Source organism: Dipodomys ordii, unplaced genomic scaffold (genome assembly GCF_000151885.1).
Source record: "Dipodomys ordii isolate 6190 unplaced genomic scaffold, Dord_2.0 Scaffold41, whole genome shotgun sequence".
NCBI lineage: Eukaryota > Metazoa > Chordata > Mammalia > Rodentia > Heteromyidae > Dipodomys > Dipodomys ordii.
In genome coordinates this window covers 14,245,296-14,265,761 of record NW_012267257.1, presented here as the reverse complement: position 1 = coordinate 14,265,761, position 20,466 = coordinate 14,245,296, and the positions used below count along the sequence as shown (strand labels likewise).

The following is a 20,466-nucleotide window of genomic DNA, read 5'->3' as shown; positions in this document are numbered from 1 at the left end:
CCCCCTGGTAGCTGAGCTCCGTGCACCTTCTGCCACGGCTCCGACCTCCTCGGGAAACGTTAGCCCTCGCTCAGTCAGAGCCAAGTAGGTCTTTTGTGAGAAGTTGGGGAGCCGGCCTCAGTTCCCCACGCCCGGCGCACTCCCGGATTTGAGGTTTAAGCCTCCAGGCAGCTTTTCGTAATAAACGGTAGTTCTTGCCGCCCGTTGTTGTTCATTGGCTGCTTGCAAATTGAAGTTAATGACCTTTTAATAAAGAAAGCTTGGGTGGGGGGGGGGTAGCAGCTAGCAAAGGACGCTGAATGAAATCGACTTCGGAGGATAGGTTGTAAAGTGGAGCAGAGAAAAGTGTATGAAACGTGGGAACATTTACACCGAACTCCCTTAATCGTCGTGAAATGACCAGTTAGAATGATCGTGTTCGGGTTGGGCATAGTTTGAGCTTTTTGAATTTAACGGTCAGGACTGGAATGGCCCACTTTTTTTTTCCCCTTTAACCTTGATTTCTTATTGTGGAACATTCCCATACCGTGGCCAAAGCTAGATCGGTGGTGTTCTTTTAGTTGTTTTTAAAGGAGAAATTGAAATCTTTTTTTTCTTTGATCAACATTTATAGAGGGTGTTAACGTTTATTAGGGGGTATGTTTTTTTGTGTGTGTGTGTCAGCCTTAGAGCTCGAACTCCGGGACTGACTAGATGCTGCCTCTGAGCTCTTTTGCTCAAGACTAGTGCCCTACCATTTGAGCCACAGCTCCACTTCTGGCCTTTTAGTGGTTAATTGGAGATGAGAGTGGCTAATTGGAGATGAGAGTCTCATGGATTTGCCTACCCCAGGCTGTCTTTTAACGTGATCCTCAGCTCTCAGCCTCAATGATTAGGTAGGATTGCAGGTTTGCCCACCTGCACCCTGCAGGCCCTATGGTTTTTTACGTATACAAAAATGAATGAATCTAGGATTTTTTTTAAGATGAAGAGAGCAAAAGATACTTTAGTAATTTACTTTCTGTCACCTTGTATGAGTCTTGAAGTATCAACATGTCTTGAAATTTGGAGTCTAGACTTTTCAGATATTCTGCTCTCTGTTTTATAACTCAGGCACTAAGAAAATACTTCAGAAAAGTACTGAGGTTTATGCTGGCCTGGGGTTTGCCCTTCCCATAAACATTTTTCAAATTTTAATTATATTCTAGGGTAGAAAATTAGTGTAAAATTTTGTGATTTATGATAACTTTGTGAATGCTGCATTAGAGCTTATTTTGATGTGATCCAAAAACCAGTGTATACAAAAAAAAAAGATCTAATGACAAAACAAATTAGATACCACAGTTTGTGGTACAGCTTTTGCCCATATGTGAAAGATGGTGCCCATTCTGAGTGGTTTACTTTAAATCTAATTCCAGAAATGTAAAACAATACTGAGAAAAATTTACTTTTAATCTGATTCGAACAGTATCTTCAGCTGCCTGGCAATCTATTTTCCCCATGAGCTTCCAAGCCCTATAAGTATCAAAAAGAGTGGAGGAATGTATATGGGGTATTTAGTTCTTTCTCCTCTTTCAGAATATTGTCTATTTGTTACCACCTTAGATGTGATGAAACCTGTGTTCAATACCTTAAAATGATAGAATCATTGATTCTTTTGATTGGGGGAGAGTTAAGGTGAAGATAAAATAACAATGTGTAAGCTATGTAATATATTTTTCTTCCAGAATGCCTAAATCAAAGGAACTTGTTTCTTCAAGCTCTTCTGGCAGTGATTCTGACAGTGAAGTTGACAAAAAGGTGACTTTTTTTACTGATCAAATCGTTTTTTCTGTTTAGCTCAGCAGTATTGCCAACATCTATTTTCTGAAGGATATTAAAGGGCCTACTACAATTGTTTTTTTAAACATTCTCCATGTGTATGCCAGGCTGTCAGGTTTTGAGAAGCTTCCTTGATCATCAGAGGCTCCCAGCATGTCTGGAATTAACACAGATGTGCCTCCACACTTGGATCAGAAACTTAATCTTAAAATTGAGAGTTCAGTTTCATGCTTCTGAAATTGTAGGTGGCTTCTGTGCCATTTGCCTAGAAAAGCAGGTCTTCTGTTGAAGAACTTTAGGAACTGTGGAAAGTTGAAGGACCCCACTTCCTTAGACTGTAGGCTCTAGAATTGTAATTGGTCCTCAGACAATTTTTGTCATTATATTTAGTAGTCCGCCTAATCTGTAGGTATTGTTTGTAGTAGTTTGACCAAATTACCTGAAGTTTTGACCAAATTACCTGAAGTTTGAGTGCAAGTGTTAAATTTGACTGTCTTCACAATTTTTCCACAAAAATTACTGAATTTCAGTCTCTGTGCATTTAAAATTTGAGTTATTTTTTTCCCCTTTAGTTAAATCAGCATCCAGACAGAGTTACATGAAATTATCCATTTTGACAGAATAGACTATGCATAAGATAACTGCTCTGTAAACCCTGCATTCCACCTAATTGAGCACAGCAGTGGAGCATAACTGAGCAGCTCACTTTGTGGTCAAGACTTCTTCTACCTGGAACTCTCACATAAATTTCCGTATATACAGAAATACATACACAATATACATTTATGTGTATATATATGTAAATACTTATATCCTAGAAGTAGAATTAATTAGTTGGTACATCTCCTTTGTAAGAAGTGTCGAGTAACTTTAGAACTTTAGAAATGTAAAGTGTATTCAAAGGTAGCAGACTCATCTTTTTTTTTTTTCCTTTTTTCTCTTGTAGCACTGTAAGCTAACAGGGTGAGTGATATCCTAGACTCTAGAGGAAGTGAACTAGTAAAGTGTACATACAGACATTACCAGGAAGTTGAAATAAGGCTTCAAAGAGTATGTACAGCTATACTCAAGAAATCTCTTTATTTTTATTTTTTGTTGGTCATGAGTCTTTAACTCTGGGCCTGGGCGCTGTCCCTCAGCTCTTCAGTTCAAGGCTTAGCCCACTACCACTTGAGCCACAGCACCACTTCTGGTTTTCTGAGTGGTTTATTGGAGATAAGAGTCTCACAGACTTTCCTGCTCTGGCTCTCAGCCTCCTGAATAGCTAGGCATGAGCCACCACATCCGGCATTTCAAGAAATCTCTTAATCGAAAAAATAATGTATTGGTGTAACATTTGAACATATTTAAATAAACTCATTTTGATTCTTTTTTTTTTTGTCCCAGGCAAGCAGTAGTCCACAGAACTTGATTTAAAGAATAATTGATTGCTGCTTTGTCTAATTTTTTTGTTATTTTTCCTAAATAATACTATTAAACCTGCAAGCAGCTACATTACATGTTTTTTTATTTCGTTTTACTTCTCTGTGTTTTACTTAGTTTCATACATTAAATTTAGTAATTAAAATATTAATTTTGGATGATGTAGTTCTAAACAGTAGAAGGCTTGCTAGCATGTGGAAGGTCCTGGGTTCAAGTTTCAATGCCACAAGTTTTTATTTTTCCACTCATGATTGCCCTCTACTGTTTGAGTTGAGAACTGTAATCATTTTTATTAACAGGTCATTTTGAGAATGAGGCGATATAAAAATCTTTTACAGTAATGCTGCTTTTAAAATATTCTTCTGATTTTAACTAGTCATCTTAAAATACTATTACACATTTTCAGTAACATTTTTTTTGGTGATGAAGACATTGAGTTTAATCTCCTGGTACAAAATAGCTCTCTTAAGCTTTCCTAATCATATATTATTTCTTAAGCCAGTTTAGATCCTTTCATAATAAGCAGGTAATTAATAAATACCTTTTTAAAAAATTTTTTGAGACAAGGACTTGCAATGTAGCCTTTCATCCCAAACATACAACCTTTCTGCCTCATCCTCCCCAGTGCTGGCATTACAGGTGTGCTCCTCCATGCCTAACAAAAACAAAACACAAATAAATACAGGAGTTGACTAAGCTTTTAGTAAAGCTGTGGTTTCTAAAAGTATTCAAAAGCATGAGCTCTGCATCTTTTTCTTTCAAAAATATTTTACGTAATCTACAATATGACTGTTTCTGATTAACACTATTCTAATAGCTGAAGTATTTTGGGGATCCTGACAACAATTTGAGAACCCTATAGATACACATGTAGCTTAAATTCTTAGATGTGTGGTTAAGTGAAACTTTCCTGTGTCTATATTTATTTTTTTTCCCCTTAATGTAGTTTTTTGACTAAATCTTCAAAAGAGTTGAGTTTTTGAACCTGAAATGTCTTTTGTTAATGTAATTTTTAACCACATTCTTGCTTTTTCTTTGAAGTTAAAGAGGAAAAAGCAAGTTACTACAGAAAAGCCTATAAAAAAGCAAAAGACAGGTGAGACTTCGAGAGCTCTGGCATCTTCTAAGCAGAGCAGCAGCAGCAGGGATGATAACATGTTTCAGGTAATGCTGATTATCTCCTTATAAATCCAGTGGAACTATTATCTCGACTAAAGAATGTTAAATTTTGATCTGATATTGCTTAACAGCTTTTTATTGGGTGTTAGAATCCTTGACTGAGAATATTGATTAAAATATAAAAATAAGTCAGGCTAAGAATGTGGCTTAGTGGTAGGGTGCTTGCCTAGCATGCATGATTCCTCAGTACCACATAAAAAGCTGGAAATGGTGCTATGGCTACTAGCCTTGAGGAAAAAGAAGCTCAGGGACAGTGCTCATGACTTGAGTCCAAGCCCCAGGACTGGCCAAAAAAAAATGATATATATACACAAATAAGTTAGAAATGAAAGCCTTTTACACAATACTGGGTAGTGTGAACATTTAGAAGTCCATGTTTGCCATATGTAAAACAATGCATATTTAAAAACTATAAAAGTATTGAAAAACATTATTATACACACAAGTGGACATGTTAAGTTGAAAACCCTTTATTCAAGTATTTGAAGAGAAAGATAATAGAACAATGCCAATCTAAATGTTACAGAAATTCTTAAAAGATTGAGAACTCTATTTAGAAAGCAACTTGGAGAAGTATTGCGTATTAGACTGTAAAGTGTCAATGGGATATTATTGGAGGATAAGTAGTAATTATAACTTGCCTAATTTTGGCCTGCTACATTTGTGAAGCCTCCAGTCCAGAAGAAAAGAAAGCAACTGAAAAGTAGAGTGGGAAAAATGAGGGAAATTAAGGATTTTATGTTATCACTAGGAAAGAATAGGTGATGGGTAAGTTATTAAATCTATTTTTAGGGAGACTTGATATTGGTATCATTGTATGACAATGATTGGTGAAGGGAAGATGAATGGAGGATAATTGCATACTGGTGACATTAGAGAGGGAATTACAGGCTTATATTTGTATAAGGTTTAGATGGCTTTTTCCTAAGGAAGAAATGGTGATTACAAAGATGCACATGAGGAAGCATGGGACCATAAGAATGAAGCCATCAGTTAGGAGGTAGAGCAGGTTGTAAATGTGATCAAATAAGTAGGTTGTGGGAGCACCTATAGAAGTCTTGGGTGGAAAATGTTCTTACTGGCATCATCAGAATGAGTAAAGCCAACCACTGCAGAAAGGGAGGCAGTAGAGAAATGGAAGAAGGCTGTAGGTCAAGACAGGATAAGGTGGAAAAATATTAGTCAAGGAAGGAGGAAAAAGATGAATGTTTTAAGATGTTAAGTATTAGTTTAAGACAAAAGATTGAGAATGAGACTGCAACCATTTAATTGAGTAGAACATAAGGCTTGCATATAGATATTTTTTTGAACTTGGTGATGCTTTCTGCTTGCCAGAATTAGACTGGAATGGAAAACATATGAAAGAGGAGCCAGTTGTGCAAAGTATAAGGAAGAGGGAAACATTTTCAAATACTGGGAGCTATGTTACTATCTTGAAATGGGAGAGCCTAGCCAGTGCAGCAGTTACAAAGTACAGTCTGTGATTGGAGCCTTGTAATGTCTGAGAGTAATTCTTGAGAATGATGAAGGGTACATCTTACTAGGGCCTGCCTATTGGGAAGCCATGTTTAGGATCGTTTTATTCTGAGTGCCATGGAAGCTGTTTTAGAGACAGAATGAAAGTTAAAATCTGTTATAGTGTCTGTTCCTTTCATTGATTTTACTACTTTAGTAGACCTAAGGGCAGCTCTGGAATATTTTAGCTTAATATTGGCAAATGTTTGTTATACAACTGTTTTGGGCTTTTTTCCGCATCCCTCTTCAGTTCATGTATGCTTATATAAAAAAAAAAAAAGATCACTATAGAGCAAATGTAAATGCTTTTAACCCTAGGGAACTTAATAGCTTTAAGAGAAAGTCCATTAAAGGCTGTGCTTTTTTTTTTTTGGGTCCAGTCGTGGGGCCTGAACTCTGGGCCTGGGTGCTGTCCCTCAGCTCTTCAGCTCAAGGCTAGCGCTCTACCACTTGAACCACAGTACCACTTTTTTGCTTATGTGGTGCTGAGGAATTGAACCCAGGGCCTCAGGCATGCAAGGCAAGCGCTCTACCACTGAGCCACCTTCCCAGCCCAAGGCTGTGCTTTTTGAAGTTTGTAGTTTATGTTAAGAATAAATTTTGGTGGATAGTTTCACATTACTAAATCTGAGAGTAAAGTATGTTAAAGATTTAATTTAAAGTGAACGTCAGAAGGTCTGAGTTCTTTTTTTGGGAGGGGGCATTAGGTTTGAACCCGTGTATGTCATTGTGCTTGCTTTGCTGGTGTCTGACGGGATAAGCTTCTCCCCACTCCCCCAGAGTACTAATCCCCAGAGTACTAATCCCCAGAGTACTTTGGACTCCTCTATTCAGAACACTTGCTGATGTTACCTGAATGTGGATTCTCAATGATTTTTTTAAATTGTGGTAAAAACCACAGAAGTATATGTACACTATTGTGAAACAGATCTTTAGAACATTTTCATTCTGTAAAACTGAAACTATGTATTGAATAATTCCCTTTTTCATTTCTTTTAAGAATTGGACTGGGTTAGGTTTTGAACATGTCAGATATGTTGAGCCGGCTCAGTAGTTCTGTCACTTCCATGATTGGCTTCACTTAACAAAAATATTCATCCATATGTAATATGTTGACAGGAATATGGAGTAACATTCCATTGTGTGTCTTTTATTATGCATTGATCTGATGATGAACATTGGGGTTGCTACTGTTTCTTGGCTATTGTGAATATTGGTGGGCAAATACCTTTTGAGATCCTGCTGTCAATCTTTCATTGTAGAGTCAGTGTGTCTTAACACCATTTTGGTCAGTGATAGACCACTTGTATCACCTCCTACGGTGGTCCCATAGGATTATATTGCCTACCAACATTATTGTACATCTTGAGCTGTGATTTGCTTTTTTTTTTTTTTTTTTTTTCGGCATGGGGCTTGAACTCTGGGCCTAGGCGCTGTCCCTCAGCTTTTCAGCTCAAGGCGAGTGCTCTACCACTTGAGCCACAGCGCCACTTCCGGTTTTCTAGTGGTTTATTGGAGATAAGAGTTTCACGGACTTCCCTGCCTGGGCTGGCTTTGAACTGTGATCGACAGATCTCAGCCTCCTGAGTAGCTAGGATTACAGGCGTGAGCCACCAGCGCCCGGCGTTTGCTTTCTTTTTGAAATAGGGTCTTATTTTATGCCCAGGCTGGCCTAGCCTGTCAGCCTCCTGCTGCATGCCATCATGTAAGATGGAGTCTTCATGCACTTTGATACCTGGGTAGCTATCAGGCTTGCCCCATACACAGTAGTACTCGATTCATTTGTGTCAGTGTATTCTGCTGTTTACACAGTGAGAGGCTCCTAACACTTAGAGTACAACATATATATTTTAACCATGATTGTATTCATAAAAGTGGGAATGTTGGATCATATGTAGTTCTTTGAATTTTTGAGGAACTTGAGTATTGTTTCCATAGCAAATGTGCTATTTTACTAATGACATTTATAAATTTAAAAATGGAAGTGTGAGATATTTTCTCCTATCCTTTTAGAACTGTTAAAAGATTTAAACATTGATTTCTTTTGCTTACAGTTGAGAATACTAGTTCTTTTCATGATTAAAAGAGGCAGCTTGAAGCAAATTATGAATGTAATAGACGTGGCTACCAAAATGTATTGCTGTTGTAAAGAATCCTGCCCCCTCCTTCCCCCCTTTTTTTGGTCAGTCATGGAGCTTTAAACTCTGGGCCTGGATGCTGTCCCTCAGCTCTTGGCAAGTCTTCTACCACTTGAGCCACAACATCACTTCCGGTTTTCTGTGGTTTATTGGAAATAAGAGTCTCACGGACTTTCCTGCCGGGGCTGGCTTTGAACTGAGATTCTTAGATCTCAGTTCCCTGAGTAGCTAGGATTACAGACGTGAACCACCGGTGCCTGGCTGGAATACCTCTTTTTTAATGTGATTTTTTTTCCTCTTTTTTTTTAGATTGGGAAAATGAGATATGTAAGTGTTCGGGACTTTAAAGGGAAAGTTCTAATTGATATTAGAGAATATTGGATGGATCCAGAAGGTGAAATGAAGCCAGGAAGAAAAGGTAGGTTTTTCACTTTGATTTTAATGTTGGGAATAATTTAAAATGGCTCCAAGTAACCTGCATTATTCGCCATTGAACTACTGGCAGAGTGCACAGGGCAAGGATCAACCTCACTCAGTTTTTTCTCTACTTTCATAGGCATTTTGAAGTAAAACCTAGAAAAAATAATATACCCAAGTATCACTTTAGTTGGTTGATATTTAACTTGAATGTAATTTTCCTTTTTTACAATCTGAAGCACATCAGTACCACTGGGAAGTTGTTAAATCAGAAATAGAAAATGTTTTAGTGTCTTCTTTTGATTCCTTAGGACTGTTGGGTAGGACAGTGTGCTCTAAGTGAGTCCCTGTCTTCCCTCCCTTGGTTGGTCTTCATCCACTCCCAATCAGATTTCACCAAGTACTAGAGAACATTTGTTGAACCATCCTCAATTGTGTATTTGGGTAGTTAGTCTTTAGGTTTAAGCTGATGAAAAAGTGTTTTTATATATATGTATTTATAATTTATATTTATAGTACTAGTATGCCTGCTTGTCAGTTTTTTTTTATGAAAATACTGTACAGAGGAGTTACAATTACATGGGCAAGATAATGAGTACATTTCTTTTCAAGCATTGTTGTCTCCTCCTTTGTTTCTCCTTCCTATCTTCCCCTCCACCCCCAGTTTTTGTTTTCTTTTTTCTTTTTTGCTTCCTTGTAGTTTTGGTTTTCATAGACTTTCTTTTTTTGAGGGGGGGCAGGGAGGTCCGGTCGTGGGGCCTGAACTCTGGGCCTGGGCGCTATCCCTCAGCTCTTCAGCTCAAGGCTAGCGCTCTACCACTTGAGCCACAGCGCCACTTCTGGCTTTTTTCTTTTTGCTTATGTGGTGCTGAGGAATCGAACCCAGGGCCTCAGGCATGCAAGGCAAGCGCTCTACCACTCAGCCACCTTCCCAGCCCAGACTTTCTATATTTAATGTTTAATGTTTTTTAAGTTCAAGTCATTCCTGGATTAGTCACTCAAGTTGTTTTGGACTGACTAATGCAATTTTTTAATTCCTCCAAGTATTTACTAAACATTTAGCTTGAAAGACCTTTCTAGGTGCTGTCCCACTCTATCTTCCTTTCAATTTCCTATTTTATGTGTGTGTTGTTGGGTAATACGCTAATTCTTACGTTACTTGATTTTCAAGTTAGAGCCACCCTTTAGTTCATATGCCTCATTTTACTGGTGAGGAAACTGAAGCTTATCTTGCAGCTGTGATTTGACCCTGACAGCATGACCCTAGAATGTACTCTGCTAAGTCTTGTAGGAGTCATGCCCCAGGGGTATATTCCAAAGTGAAAGGAATGTTTCTTGAAGACCCAGTGCAGATTTCCTCTGGAACTTTGGGGCAAATGTTGGCATTGACACCACGTAGTAATGGAAGTGTTGCATGCATGCCAAGTCTGGGCCTGATCCTTTGCCTGCTAGTTGCAAGTATTTGTGAGAGATGTCTTAAACTATCATTTGTTCTCATTGATTGTCTTGGTCATTATGTTAAATTGATTATGACAAATTTAAAAAATACAAGATTTCAGTGTCTGAATATCAGTATGTCATAAAATCTCAATATAGCAGTAGCCTGGTGATACTCAAAGTGGCAGCTTTAGTCTGACGATATACCTTAAATAGAGGGAGGTGCTTTGTGGGTGGGAAGCCCCTAGATTGGACTCTTAAGCATGGCAAAACCCACAAAAATCAAACAGCAATTTTGATAAACACTATTTTAGTTGGAAGTAGGAAAATCCTCGAGAGAGCTTGATTTTTAAACTTTGAATTTTTAAACTTGTTGTAGGTATTTCTTTAAATCCGGAGCAATGGAGTCAGCTGAAGGAACAGATTTCTGACATTGACGATGCAGTAAGAAAACTGTAAAATCTGAGCCATATAAAACCTGTACTGTTCTACTTGTTTTAATCTGTCTTTTTACATTGGCTTTTGTTTTCTAAAATGTTTTCCAAGCTATTGTATATTTGGATTGCAGAACAATTTGTAAGATGAATACTTTTTTTTTTAATGTGCATTATTAAAAATGTTCTGAGTGAAGCTCATTGTCAACTTTATTAAGGAGGATTGCTTTGTGTCTCCCACCTAGTGTAAAATAAAATTAAGTAATTACAATCTTAGCTGTTGTGGCCTTTTTGATCAAGATTAGGTAGGTACTGTTTAAGGCCAAAAGTAACAGTTTTATAGACAATAGTTTGAACTCAGCTTTCACATTTAAAAAGACTTCGCATTACATTGAATGTTTGAACTTGATTTATAAAATACATTCTTGATCTCTTCCAGCCAAATACATATACTTGACTTTTCCTCCCAGATATTTGACTTTTTTTCTTCATTTTTAAAAATAATCTCTTGTTCATTTTTTTACTCTTTGCTCTTGGGTATATTAATGCAATTTGGAAACTCAGTCAAACACACTTAAAACTAAAATACTATTTGAGAATTAAGTCACTGTAGTAAATATTAGCAAACAGTTTGGTAATCTGGCTTGTGGAAATTCTGAGCCAAGTGATTGTCATTGCTCAGTGTTGTGTATAGTAATCTTATCTATAGGAAACTTAGTCTACTGAAGATGATTTAGATGTTTGACTAACTTTCATTTAGTAAACATGCTCACCATAGGATAAAGTCTAAAAGCAGATATTGTTAATGTAGCTTAGGATTTAATAAAAAATTACAAAAACTTACTGGCGTAACATTTTATTTAGTAAGATTGAATGTGAATTATGTATATAGATAAGAGATGTCACTGAATTTTACTATCAGTAGGTAATGAGGTTTTTTTTTTTTTTTTTTAGAAGAGTACATATTTAGGTGTCTTGCTCTTGCTTTAGTAAGACTTGTTTCATTTTGTAGTGAGTCTTCTGGACTTCTAGTTATTAAGAATGTTGATGTTAGTTTTAATTGGTTTTCATCTTACCAATGATGATAGTGCAGAATGAGGCACAGATATCAGGGGCTTAGTAGCAATAAATAGGCATGGTGTGCCTCAGGTAAAGAATGTAAAGGAAACTAACTGCAGTTCAAAAGTAGGTTTGTGAGGAGGAAGGAATTTTCCTGAAAGTAAATACGTACACACATGATCACATCAGTAGGACATAGTCTAGGAGAGTAGTAAAAAGAAAGGTTTAAAGATCGTAAAAAATATTGATACATTATTTGAGGTAGCACATTTCAAACACTGGCTTTAAATAAAGGTAGCCATATCAGTTGTAGTATTCTGTTATGTTAGATTTCTACATCTAACTTGTCTTGATAAATTTAAATTTTAAAACTGTAAGATGATACAGAATTTTTTTCCCTTCTGGTAACTATCCTTTTGTTTTATATTCTTTAGATGACTTTCTAAGTGGGATTAGTAGTAACATTTAGTAACTGAAGATTGGTAAAATAAAGAAGTCACACTTAATATAGCTTAATCTTTCGTAATAGGTATCCAAGTGTTCAAAATACCATATGTACTTCAGATGAGTCATTCTTGAGAGAGAACCCCTCTCTCTTTAGTTGGGAACATATATGTGTCCCACTGGCTTAAATAGTTTTGTAAAGAATTGCTTATTTTGGGCACTTAGGGTCGTAAGAAAGGTCAGATTTTAGTGTTGATAAAATGAGGCTGTGATGGATAAATTCCTAAGTGAATCCTTAGGATGTGTGCATTTTGAAAACAATATGAATATATAGAGATGGTACGGTAATGGATTACCTAGGCATTTATTAGCTTTTTAGTATACTATTAATAGTCTCCAATTTGGATGTGCTTACTCTGGCACAATAGTAAATTGACCACTAAATTCATTCAGTTATGTTACTGGCTATGTAATATATTGAAATTGTGTGTGTGTGTGTGTGTGTGTGTGTGTGTGTGTGTGTAGAAAAGAATGAGGAGAAAGGAGACTAGTACTGAAAAGAAAGGGTAGAGTACACTTATTTTCTGCTCATACTTTTATCTCCTTAGTAAGATTTCTCCCAGGAAGACGGCTTGTATTATAATGCCAGAATGAGTGAATATCAGCACACAGTTTTTTTTTTCCTTTAAACAACAGGGCTAATGGGATTCCCTCTTTGTCTTCTAATGTATGAGTGATTTTTGACTGATTTTCATTGTTCTTAGCATTTTACTGAAAGAACAACCACTGGGAAAAATATGCTTTTCTTTTGTCTCATAAATGCTTAAAAGTTTCTTTTGAAGAATACTCTTACCTCATTAGCCAGTCAAGAGGCTATGGTGATCAAACTATCCTACATAATTAATAGTTAGAAATAGACTTAGGCTAAAAATAATAAGGAATTACATTTTGACTTATCTACTGAGGGGGAAGAAAAAGAATTTAATATAAATTATCCATGTGTTCCTGACCAGGTATATTAGCAGAGTGTTATAAAAAATGTGAAAATTAAAAATTACTAATATTTAGAGATCTCTCCTGAAATTCTTTGTGGTTAATTTTTTTGGAAATCATGATGAGACATTTTATTAAAAAGGTTTTCCAGGTAAATTATTGTGTAACCTTGCACATAGTCATAAGTGTGTAATTTTTGATTGTGGAATGCCTGTATGCTTTGTTTGGTACATCTTCCATGGAGATGTCAGTGAATATAATACTCTACCTGTGAACATTTTAAATACTGAATAAAAGTAAGAAATGTGCCCTTTGTGCTTTCCCGCTTTCACAAGCCTTATCTGTTAAATGGGTTTATTGGCAAGTGGAGCAGCTTTCTGGGTCAATGCTTTGGGGTTTTATTAGCCTGGCAATGTTAATCTTGTGCAGACCTTGGGTGGGAAATGGGTGTTGTGGGCCTGTGTTTGTCTATGTGATCCAAATGGGAAAATGCAAATACCAACGTACCAGTCTACACAGCCTCGTGTTTTTCTTCACTGTGTAAATACTTAGTGTTTGTGATTTCTTTGGTGTATTTTAATGGCATACTGGACTCCTTTGAGTATTTCAAACATATTTGTAAAATCCCTGCTTTTCTTTTAAGCAGTAGTTTTGCACATTTAATTAGAGATAATGTTTTTGTAAAGCTATATGTTGAATTTGTTAGTTTATATACACATGGGGACAGGAAGATTGATGGAGAACTGCTTATGAATTTTACTGTATTCATATACTTTCATATGTAAATTAGTTTTAGTAAAACATAGACTCAGAAATTGAAATCCAGTCAGAAGTGCTTGAAATATATGTAGAAGTTACGGGAATCTAAAAGGAGTTTGAAAATGTTTAACGTTGGACTGGCTGCTGTAATCCCAGCTCTCTGATGGCAGAGATTGGGAAGATCACTGTGTGAGGCCAGACTCAGCAAAAAGTAACCAAGATCCCATCTAAAGCAGTTTGAGAAGTTAATTGCATCCAGGTTGGTCTGGGCACAGACTCAAGAACTAATCTCAAAACTAAAGTAAAAACTGCACGTTATTTTAAAAATAATAAAAAAGTAAAAGTTTCAGCCCAGTGGGAGAAAAACTGAAGCTGAGGGTATTGTTCAAGTAGTGGAATACCTTGTCTAAGTGAGTACAAAGCCCTGAGTTCAATCCCTCAGTACTGCCTGTAAGATAAAAATAGGAAATTGTATTTTAAAAAAATGATGTAGCAGTCTACCCATATCCATCTGTGTAAAACATAGTTCTGCATGGAATCGCTCCTTCCACCCTACCCCCACTGCTTCATGTAAGTTCTTTACAGGTAGGGCTCACATTTCGTAGACCGGCTTTTATAGCCATTTTAGTCCTGGATTAATAGTGACCTGATATCCCTGACAAGTGAAATACTGGGTCTTGGGTCACTCGTAAGCTTCCTGACTGAGAACTTAAATGTTTATACTTCTGCTTGAAAACTAAATGTGGTTAGATGATGATTTGTGACTCTTAACTTCTGGGGAAGAAACACCCTGGGTTTCAACTATTTGGGTACTGTAACGTCTCTTGATTACAGAAACACTTCTGATAATCAAGCTCAGAAACCAGCTAAAATTGTATATTTAGTATCTTGGAAAGTGATAGAAAGTTCCAGTTTTACCTCCTAAACTGGAACAGCTTGAGTTTTTTTCCAAGTATGTAAGATAGTGTAAGAATCATAAAATCCCCAAATATCCTTTCACTCAGAGACCCTATTCAAAGTTTAACTTTTTTTTTTTTAGCATTTTCTTTTTCTAGATCATGCTTGTTACCCAATTAAGACTAGTTATGTCTGTCCCTGACTTACAGCCTTGCCATTTCTAAAGGTATGGTGAAGATGTGGGGGAAGTCAGAGGCTGGCCGAGGAGGAAAGCACACACTTGGATAGCGCAGTTGTGAGGACCAAAATGGGATGGTGGCTAAAGAAGGATGCAGAACTGAAGGTGGGGTGTGATGGCGAGCGGCAGAGTGGCAGTGGTGTCGCCGGAGGTTGTGGATGTGTCTGCCTGCAGTGCACACTCATGTTGACCTTTGGTGTCAGGTACAATTTCAATCACTTCCCACTTTGTCTGCTGACTTCTTCCTACAGTGCTGCCGAAAACATGAGTACTATTAATATCTCAGGAACAAGTTGGAAGAATAGCCCTTTCTATTCACTGAAAAATAATTTCAGATCCGAATTCTTACAAAGCTCTTTTGGTATATTAGGACTCATAAATGGATCTATTTTTTGACCCGTGGTGCATTTCTTTTTCATCTGAATGTTTGGATATAGCGTTTTGCTCACTTCTAGGCAAAGGATATAATTGAGACCATTTTGCACACATTTGAGCTCTATAACAATGGCTCTTGAATGTTGAGATAAGAAGCTGTTAATTTGCTATGAAGAGATTCCGTATTCAAAGCCATGTCAGCAAGACGCTTTTGTTAGAAAACTGACCAGAAGGCTGGTTGACATGAAGCATTTAAAAATCTAAATATGTGTTGAAGACTGGGTTTTGCAACCTTTTTAATTCTAGCAGTAGAGTTGTGTATGCACAAGAGTCCATACATAAAAGAACCTACTCAGAAGACATGAGACTTTTGTGATGGTCTAGCAAGTTTGGGTGTTAGTGGGCCATAGGGCTCTTGAGAAGTTGCAATAAACAATTTATTTCCAAATGCAAAGATCCCTCTCCCATTCCTTAATCTTCATTTTTTTTCTGTTGGATAATTTTAATAAACACACCTTTTGGGGTTGGTTGAATTTGAGGAGAGGGTCTTGTCTCTCCTTTTTTTTTGCCGGTCGTGGGGCCTAAACTCTGGGCCTGGCACTGTCCCTCAGCTCTTCAGCTCAAGGCTAGTGCTCTACCACTTGAGCCACAGTGCCTCTTCCAGCTTTTTCTGCTTATGTGGTGCTGAGGAATCGAACCCAGGACCTCAACACTGAGCTACCTTCCCAGCCCCTTGTCTCTACACTTCTGTTCTTTCTGACATGCAGTTTGTGCTTTCTCATATTATTGAGTCCCCCCCTGCTGGTCCCCCCTTCCTGATCTCCTATTTATCTATTGTGTTTAGGAAACTAACAAGGGCATGGACTTTATGCTTGTCACATCTATTGGTTTAAACTCTTGTGTCACTGTGTTAGCAACTTTTCACTCAGAGTCAGATGCCTTGTCTTGAAAATGGATCACCACTGACCTTATTTTTCATGTTTATGTTTTCTTCATGGGAGAATTGAAATGGATTTGGATTTGTGTTAAGACTTTTGGGTTTAGAGATTTTTTTTTTTTAAAGTCAGAACCCAGTGCTGGTGGCTCATGCCTATAATCCTAGCTGTTCAGGAGGCTGAGATCTGAGGATTGCAGTTGAAGCCAGCCTGGGTAGAAAAGTCTGAGACATTTTATCTCTAACCGCCAGAAAACCAGAAGTGGGGATGTGGCTCAAAGTGATAGAGCCTGGCCCTGATTCAAGCCTCATGACCTACCAAAAAAACGAGTGCCACCTGCTACTGAATTGTGTAAACTGCCCTGTGAAGACCCTCGTATGGTGTACAAGTGGATTAATGATCCCCATTTTGTGAGTGCCCGGGTGGAAGAGCACAGGACAGAGGCAGGCATTGGGCGTGTTCTGTCCCATTTAATTTTCCTTCCTTGAGGAAGGTAGGTGGGTACTCTTACTAGACGTTTTCTGTAGGTGAGTAAGTTGAGATTTCCAGAAGGTACATCACTTGGCCAGTGACAGTGACACAGTGACAGAGCTAGGATTTGATCTTCATCTCTGCTCTGACTTACTGTAAAATCAGAGCCCATATTTACTTGTGTTCCTATGTAATAGACCCAGGCAGGACAGGCAAAATTCTCCCTTCCTTGATTTAGCAATGGACTTTATTGGAGTCCACTGGCTTTTATTGTCTGGCATTGTAAACCAGGATTAGCATCTGAAGGTTGGTGACTCAGTTTCTTTTAGCCTTCCCCCAGCAGCAAATGCAAAAGCAGCAGCAGCAAAAGCAGTTGTTCACACTTGCATCCCAAGCATATGAGTGAAGCTAGCTGGTTTGAATCCTTTCATCAAGACTAAAGCTGGGTTTGGTGGCTCATGCTTCAATCCTGGCAAATGAGATTGGGAAGATTGAAGTTCTGGGCCAGCCCAGGCAAAAAGTTTACTAGGACCACATCTAAACTAATAAAATTGCATAGTTTAATAAAATTGCATAGTAGTGGAGTGTATTCCAGCTAGCTGGAAAGCATAAATAGGATTGAGATTTAGGCCAGTCTGGCCAAAATGTGAGACTTATTTGAAAAAAACAAAAGCAAAAAGGACTTAGTGCATTGTTCAAATGATAGGTAGGGCACCTAAGGCAGATTCAAATCCTAGTACTGCACAGAGGGAGGGGATGAAGATACTCAGATTTTCACTAATGTCTGTCTGGCCAGAAGTCCTGAAATAGAGATCTACTTATTCTTCAGTTGGAGGGCGGCGGGGATTTCCTTTTGGCTTGGTCTTCTCCAGGTGTCCTGAGATTTAGGATTGACGGTAATGCTGGAAAAAGGAAGAGAAGTAGAAAACCTCTGTTTTCCCTCTCATTTTTTCTGACAGGTGTGGGATGCCTTGGAATCTTCCTACATGTGCTTCCCTGCTCCTTTTCCCTGCTAGGCTTCTCCAGATGAATGTAGCAACATTCCTTAGAGTGAGAGTTTAGACATTTATTATTCTGCTCCTGAATTCCCTTCAAGGTCACCTTGGACTAAAGTATCTACAGTCTGGAGAACTATCACTGGAGAACCAGGAATGCTTTTCCCAGGGTTAAAAGCCTAACAACTAAGGGCTTACAGTACATATTTTAGTCCAAGGCTGAAGGCCTGAGCACTTACGATGTCCAAGGACAAGAGAAAATGTGTCTTTAGCTCTAAGTGAGAAGGCACAGATTTACTTTTTGCCTTTTTTGAAGACAGTTGGTGCTACCAACACCAAAGAGACATGTTTCTTATCAGCTCAGTGATTCAAATCCTAGTGTGTTCAGAAACACCATCACAGACATACCTAGAAATAATACTTCACAAGCCGTCTAGTATCTCTTAATCCAGTCAAGTTGATGCCTAAAATAAGCCATCACATGCTCTCAAGTTGTGAATTTAGCATGACACCTTCCTATTGGAACCATGTTTGCTATATAAATTAGTGCAAAAGAATGCCTCAAAATTGTTTTGTAGGATTAGGCAGGTGGCATGCATATTTGAAGAGGACAGGGATAATGCCATTTGCCCATGGTGGCTGCTAGCCCTTTAAAACAATCAGTGCCTGGGATAAGTACAGTTGGAGTGCAAGACCTTGGCCAACTGGCTGCTGGTAGGGCTTTGTCATTATGACAAGTTGAAAAAGTTTTATGACAAGTTGAAAAAGTTTTATAGGCATTTTATTTTTGAAAGAAAAAAGTGTATATAGACATACATAAGTAAGAGCGAGAGGCCTCCAGGGTATCTTTCCATTGTTCTCTGGTTGCAGGACAGTTTCTGGGGCAAGCCCCAGGTTGATTATGAGCACTACAGAGTTGTAACACCAGTTAAGCGCTCAGTCCCGCCTGGTTAGTCTTAAGGGCATTGATGGGCAATATCACAGATGTATATGGAACATTTGGGCTGGGAACTTTATGCCTGCAGATTTTTGTGGACCTTCATTGCCCCTTCCATTCTACAACCAGAATCAGATCCCAGCAATACCTGATAGAGTTATTAGACCTGCTCCAAGAGGAGAGCTTAGAATGAAGGAATTTCAAGACTTCTGCAGTCTGCATAGAGGATCCTTGAGTGTATTTGTGGCAATCACTCCTAGAACTGGGGGTAGGGAATGGGTAGTGGTGGGGAAGTCACAGATGGCCTCTTACACTCTTAAATCTAGTAAGCACCTGAAGAACATTGGCTTTATATCCTGGTGACCTTGGAATTGCTTTTCCTTCCCCATATTTTAAAGCCTCTGGGAAAGTTGAATAAATAGTAACAGGGAATATCTTTCACCAATTATTTCATAATATTCTATTTGTGCTCAACTGTTTCAAAGCAAATTGTAGATGTGTACATACATGCACATATGCTGAGCTGTTTTAAACTTCTAGGACTAAATTTGTATTATCTCTTCTAACACTCCTCTGTGACACCATCTGGGTGTTTTTAGTGTTAAGGCTCAGTCCCGCAGACTGCCTCTACTTTACATGTTAGTTACACTTGGGAACAGCCAAAGGGAAGTCATGTGGCCTGTTCCTGACTTCCGGGAGTGCCATTTTCCCAGCGCCTATGTGTGCTCCACTTTAGGTCTCTGAGCCCTATCAGGACATTCCCATGTGGACTGTTCCTGACTTCCGGGAGTGCCATTTTCCCAGCGCCTATGTGTGCTCCACTTTAGGTCTCTGAGCCCTATCAGGACATCCCCATGGAGCGTTCATTATGTAATGATGATAGATGAAATTTTAGCCATAAATCCTTCTCCTGTCTCTTGAAGCTGAAAGTCCCAAGTTTCTAATCAAGATCTGAATCTCGCATTCAGCTGCTATCCTGAAGCTATGTATTACAGAGGCCCTACCAGGAGTCACTTTTTTTAAACAAGTGCTTCTTAGTACCCTTATTACCACTCAAGAATTGTGTGTGTGTGCTCACGCACGTGTGCACTGTTAGTGGGGCTCAAAACCAGTGCCCCGTGTTCCCCCTTGGCTTTTTTGCTCAAGGATGGCACTCTACTGCTTGAGCCATAGCTCCACTTCGAGAAATTGGGTTTTAAGAGCTCTGTGGCAGGAATCAGGAACAAAGATCAAATATCTTTCCATGATTGCACACACACAACACACATACTCTTACAAACACATACACACCCATTAGAAGCGTTTGATCAAGGCTGAACTGGATAAACCATGGTGGCTCCATTGCCTAATGACATTGTGGCCAACTCTGTGTAGACATAGTGTTGAAATAGCCTGACTGTACATTTCTCAGACCATAACTCTGGCAGTAAGCAATATATAATAGTATTATAGATATCATTGTTTTGGATGAGCTATTTGTAAGTGGATTACAGGAGTTCAGGCCCCATGTTAAAAAAACAACAACAAAAACATTTCCCCAAAACAATTAGTGAGAAGAGTGATACTCTTACTATTATCTTTAATAGAAGGTGGCTGAGGTAATTGGATTCTTATATGCTTCTATAGCTAACCTGTGCCGTTTGGACTGATGAAGTATGTGAAGAAAACTGTTTCACAGAGATAGGTATTTGGAAGAGAGAAATATTTTAATAGCCTTTTCAGATGATGATTTTTATATCTACCATAGAAGTGGTAGATTAAAATTTTTATTTTTTTGCTTGGTAAGAAATGTACGCATTATCCTGCCCATGCAATTGTAGCCCCTCTGTACAGTATGTTCACAAATAAAATAAAATAAAATTTAAAAAAATTTATTTTTTGCATGCACAACAACTTTATTTTCTCACAGATCTGAGGCCCCAAGTCTGAGGTGAAGATGTTGGTAGAGCTGGGTGTTTTGTTTTGTTTGCCCTCCCCTGAGGCCTTCTTGGCTTGTACGTAGCCGTCTTCTCAGTTTTTAC

General features: G+C 38.2%; 1 protein-coding gene across 2 annotated transcripts in view; it reads left to right on the top strand.

Annotated features, from left to right (window-relative positions):
• Sub1 (SUB1 homolog (S. cerevisiae)) overlaps positions 1 to 10,618 on the top strand; it is an 11,353-nt gene extending 735 nt beyond the window's left edge. Inside the window, exons 1-5 of one of the 2 annotated variants that reach the window (XM_013018617.1) lie at positions 66 to 84; positions 1,707 to 1,779; positions 4,264 to 4,386; positions 8,364 to 8,472; positions 10,288 to 10,618. In XM_013018617.1, the coding sequence (XP_012874071.1) occupies positions 1,708 to 1,779; positions 4,264 to 4,386; positions 8,364 to 8,472; positions 10,288 to 10,367 (384 nt within the window). In that variant the 5' untranslated portion in view covers positions 66 to 84; position 1,707 and the 3' untranslated portion in view covers positions 10,368 to 10,618. Of the gene's footprint in view, positions 1 to 65; positions 85 to 1,706; positions 1,780 to 4,263; positions 4,387 to 8,363; positions 8,473 to 10,287 lie in introns of those variants that run through there. The other variant, XM_013018616.1, reaches the window with a different exon arrangement.
• Positions 10,619 to 20,466: the final 9,848 nt, after the last annotated feature.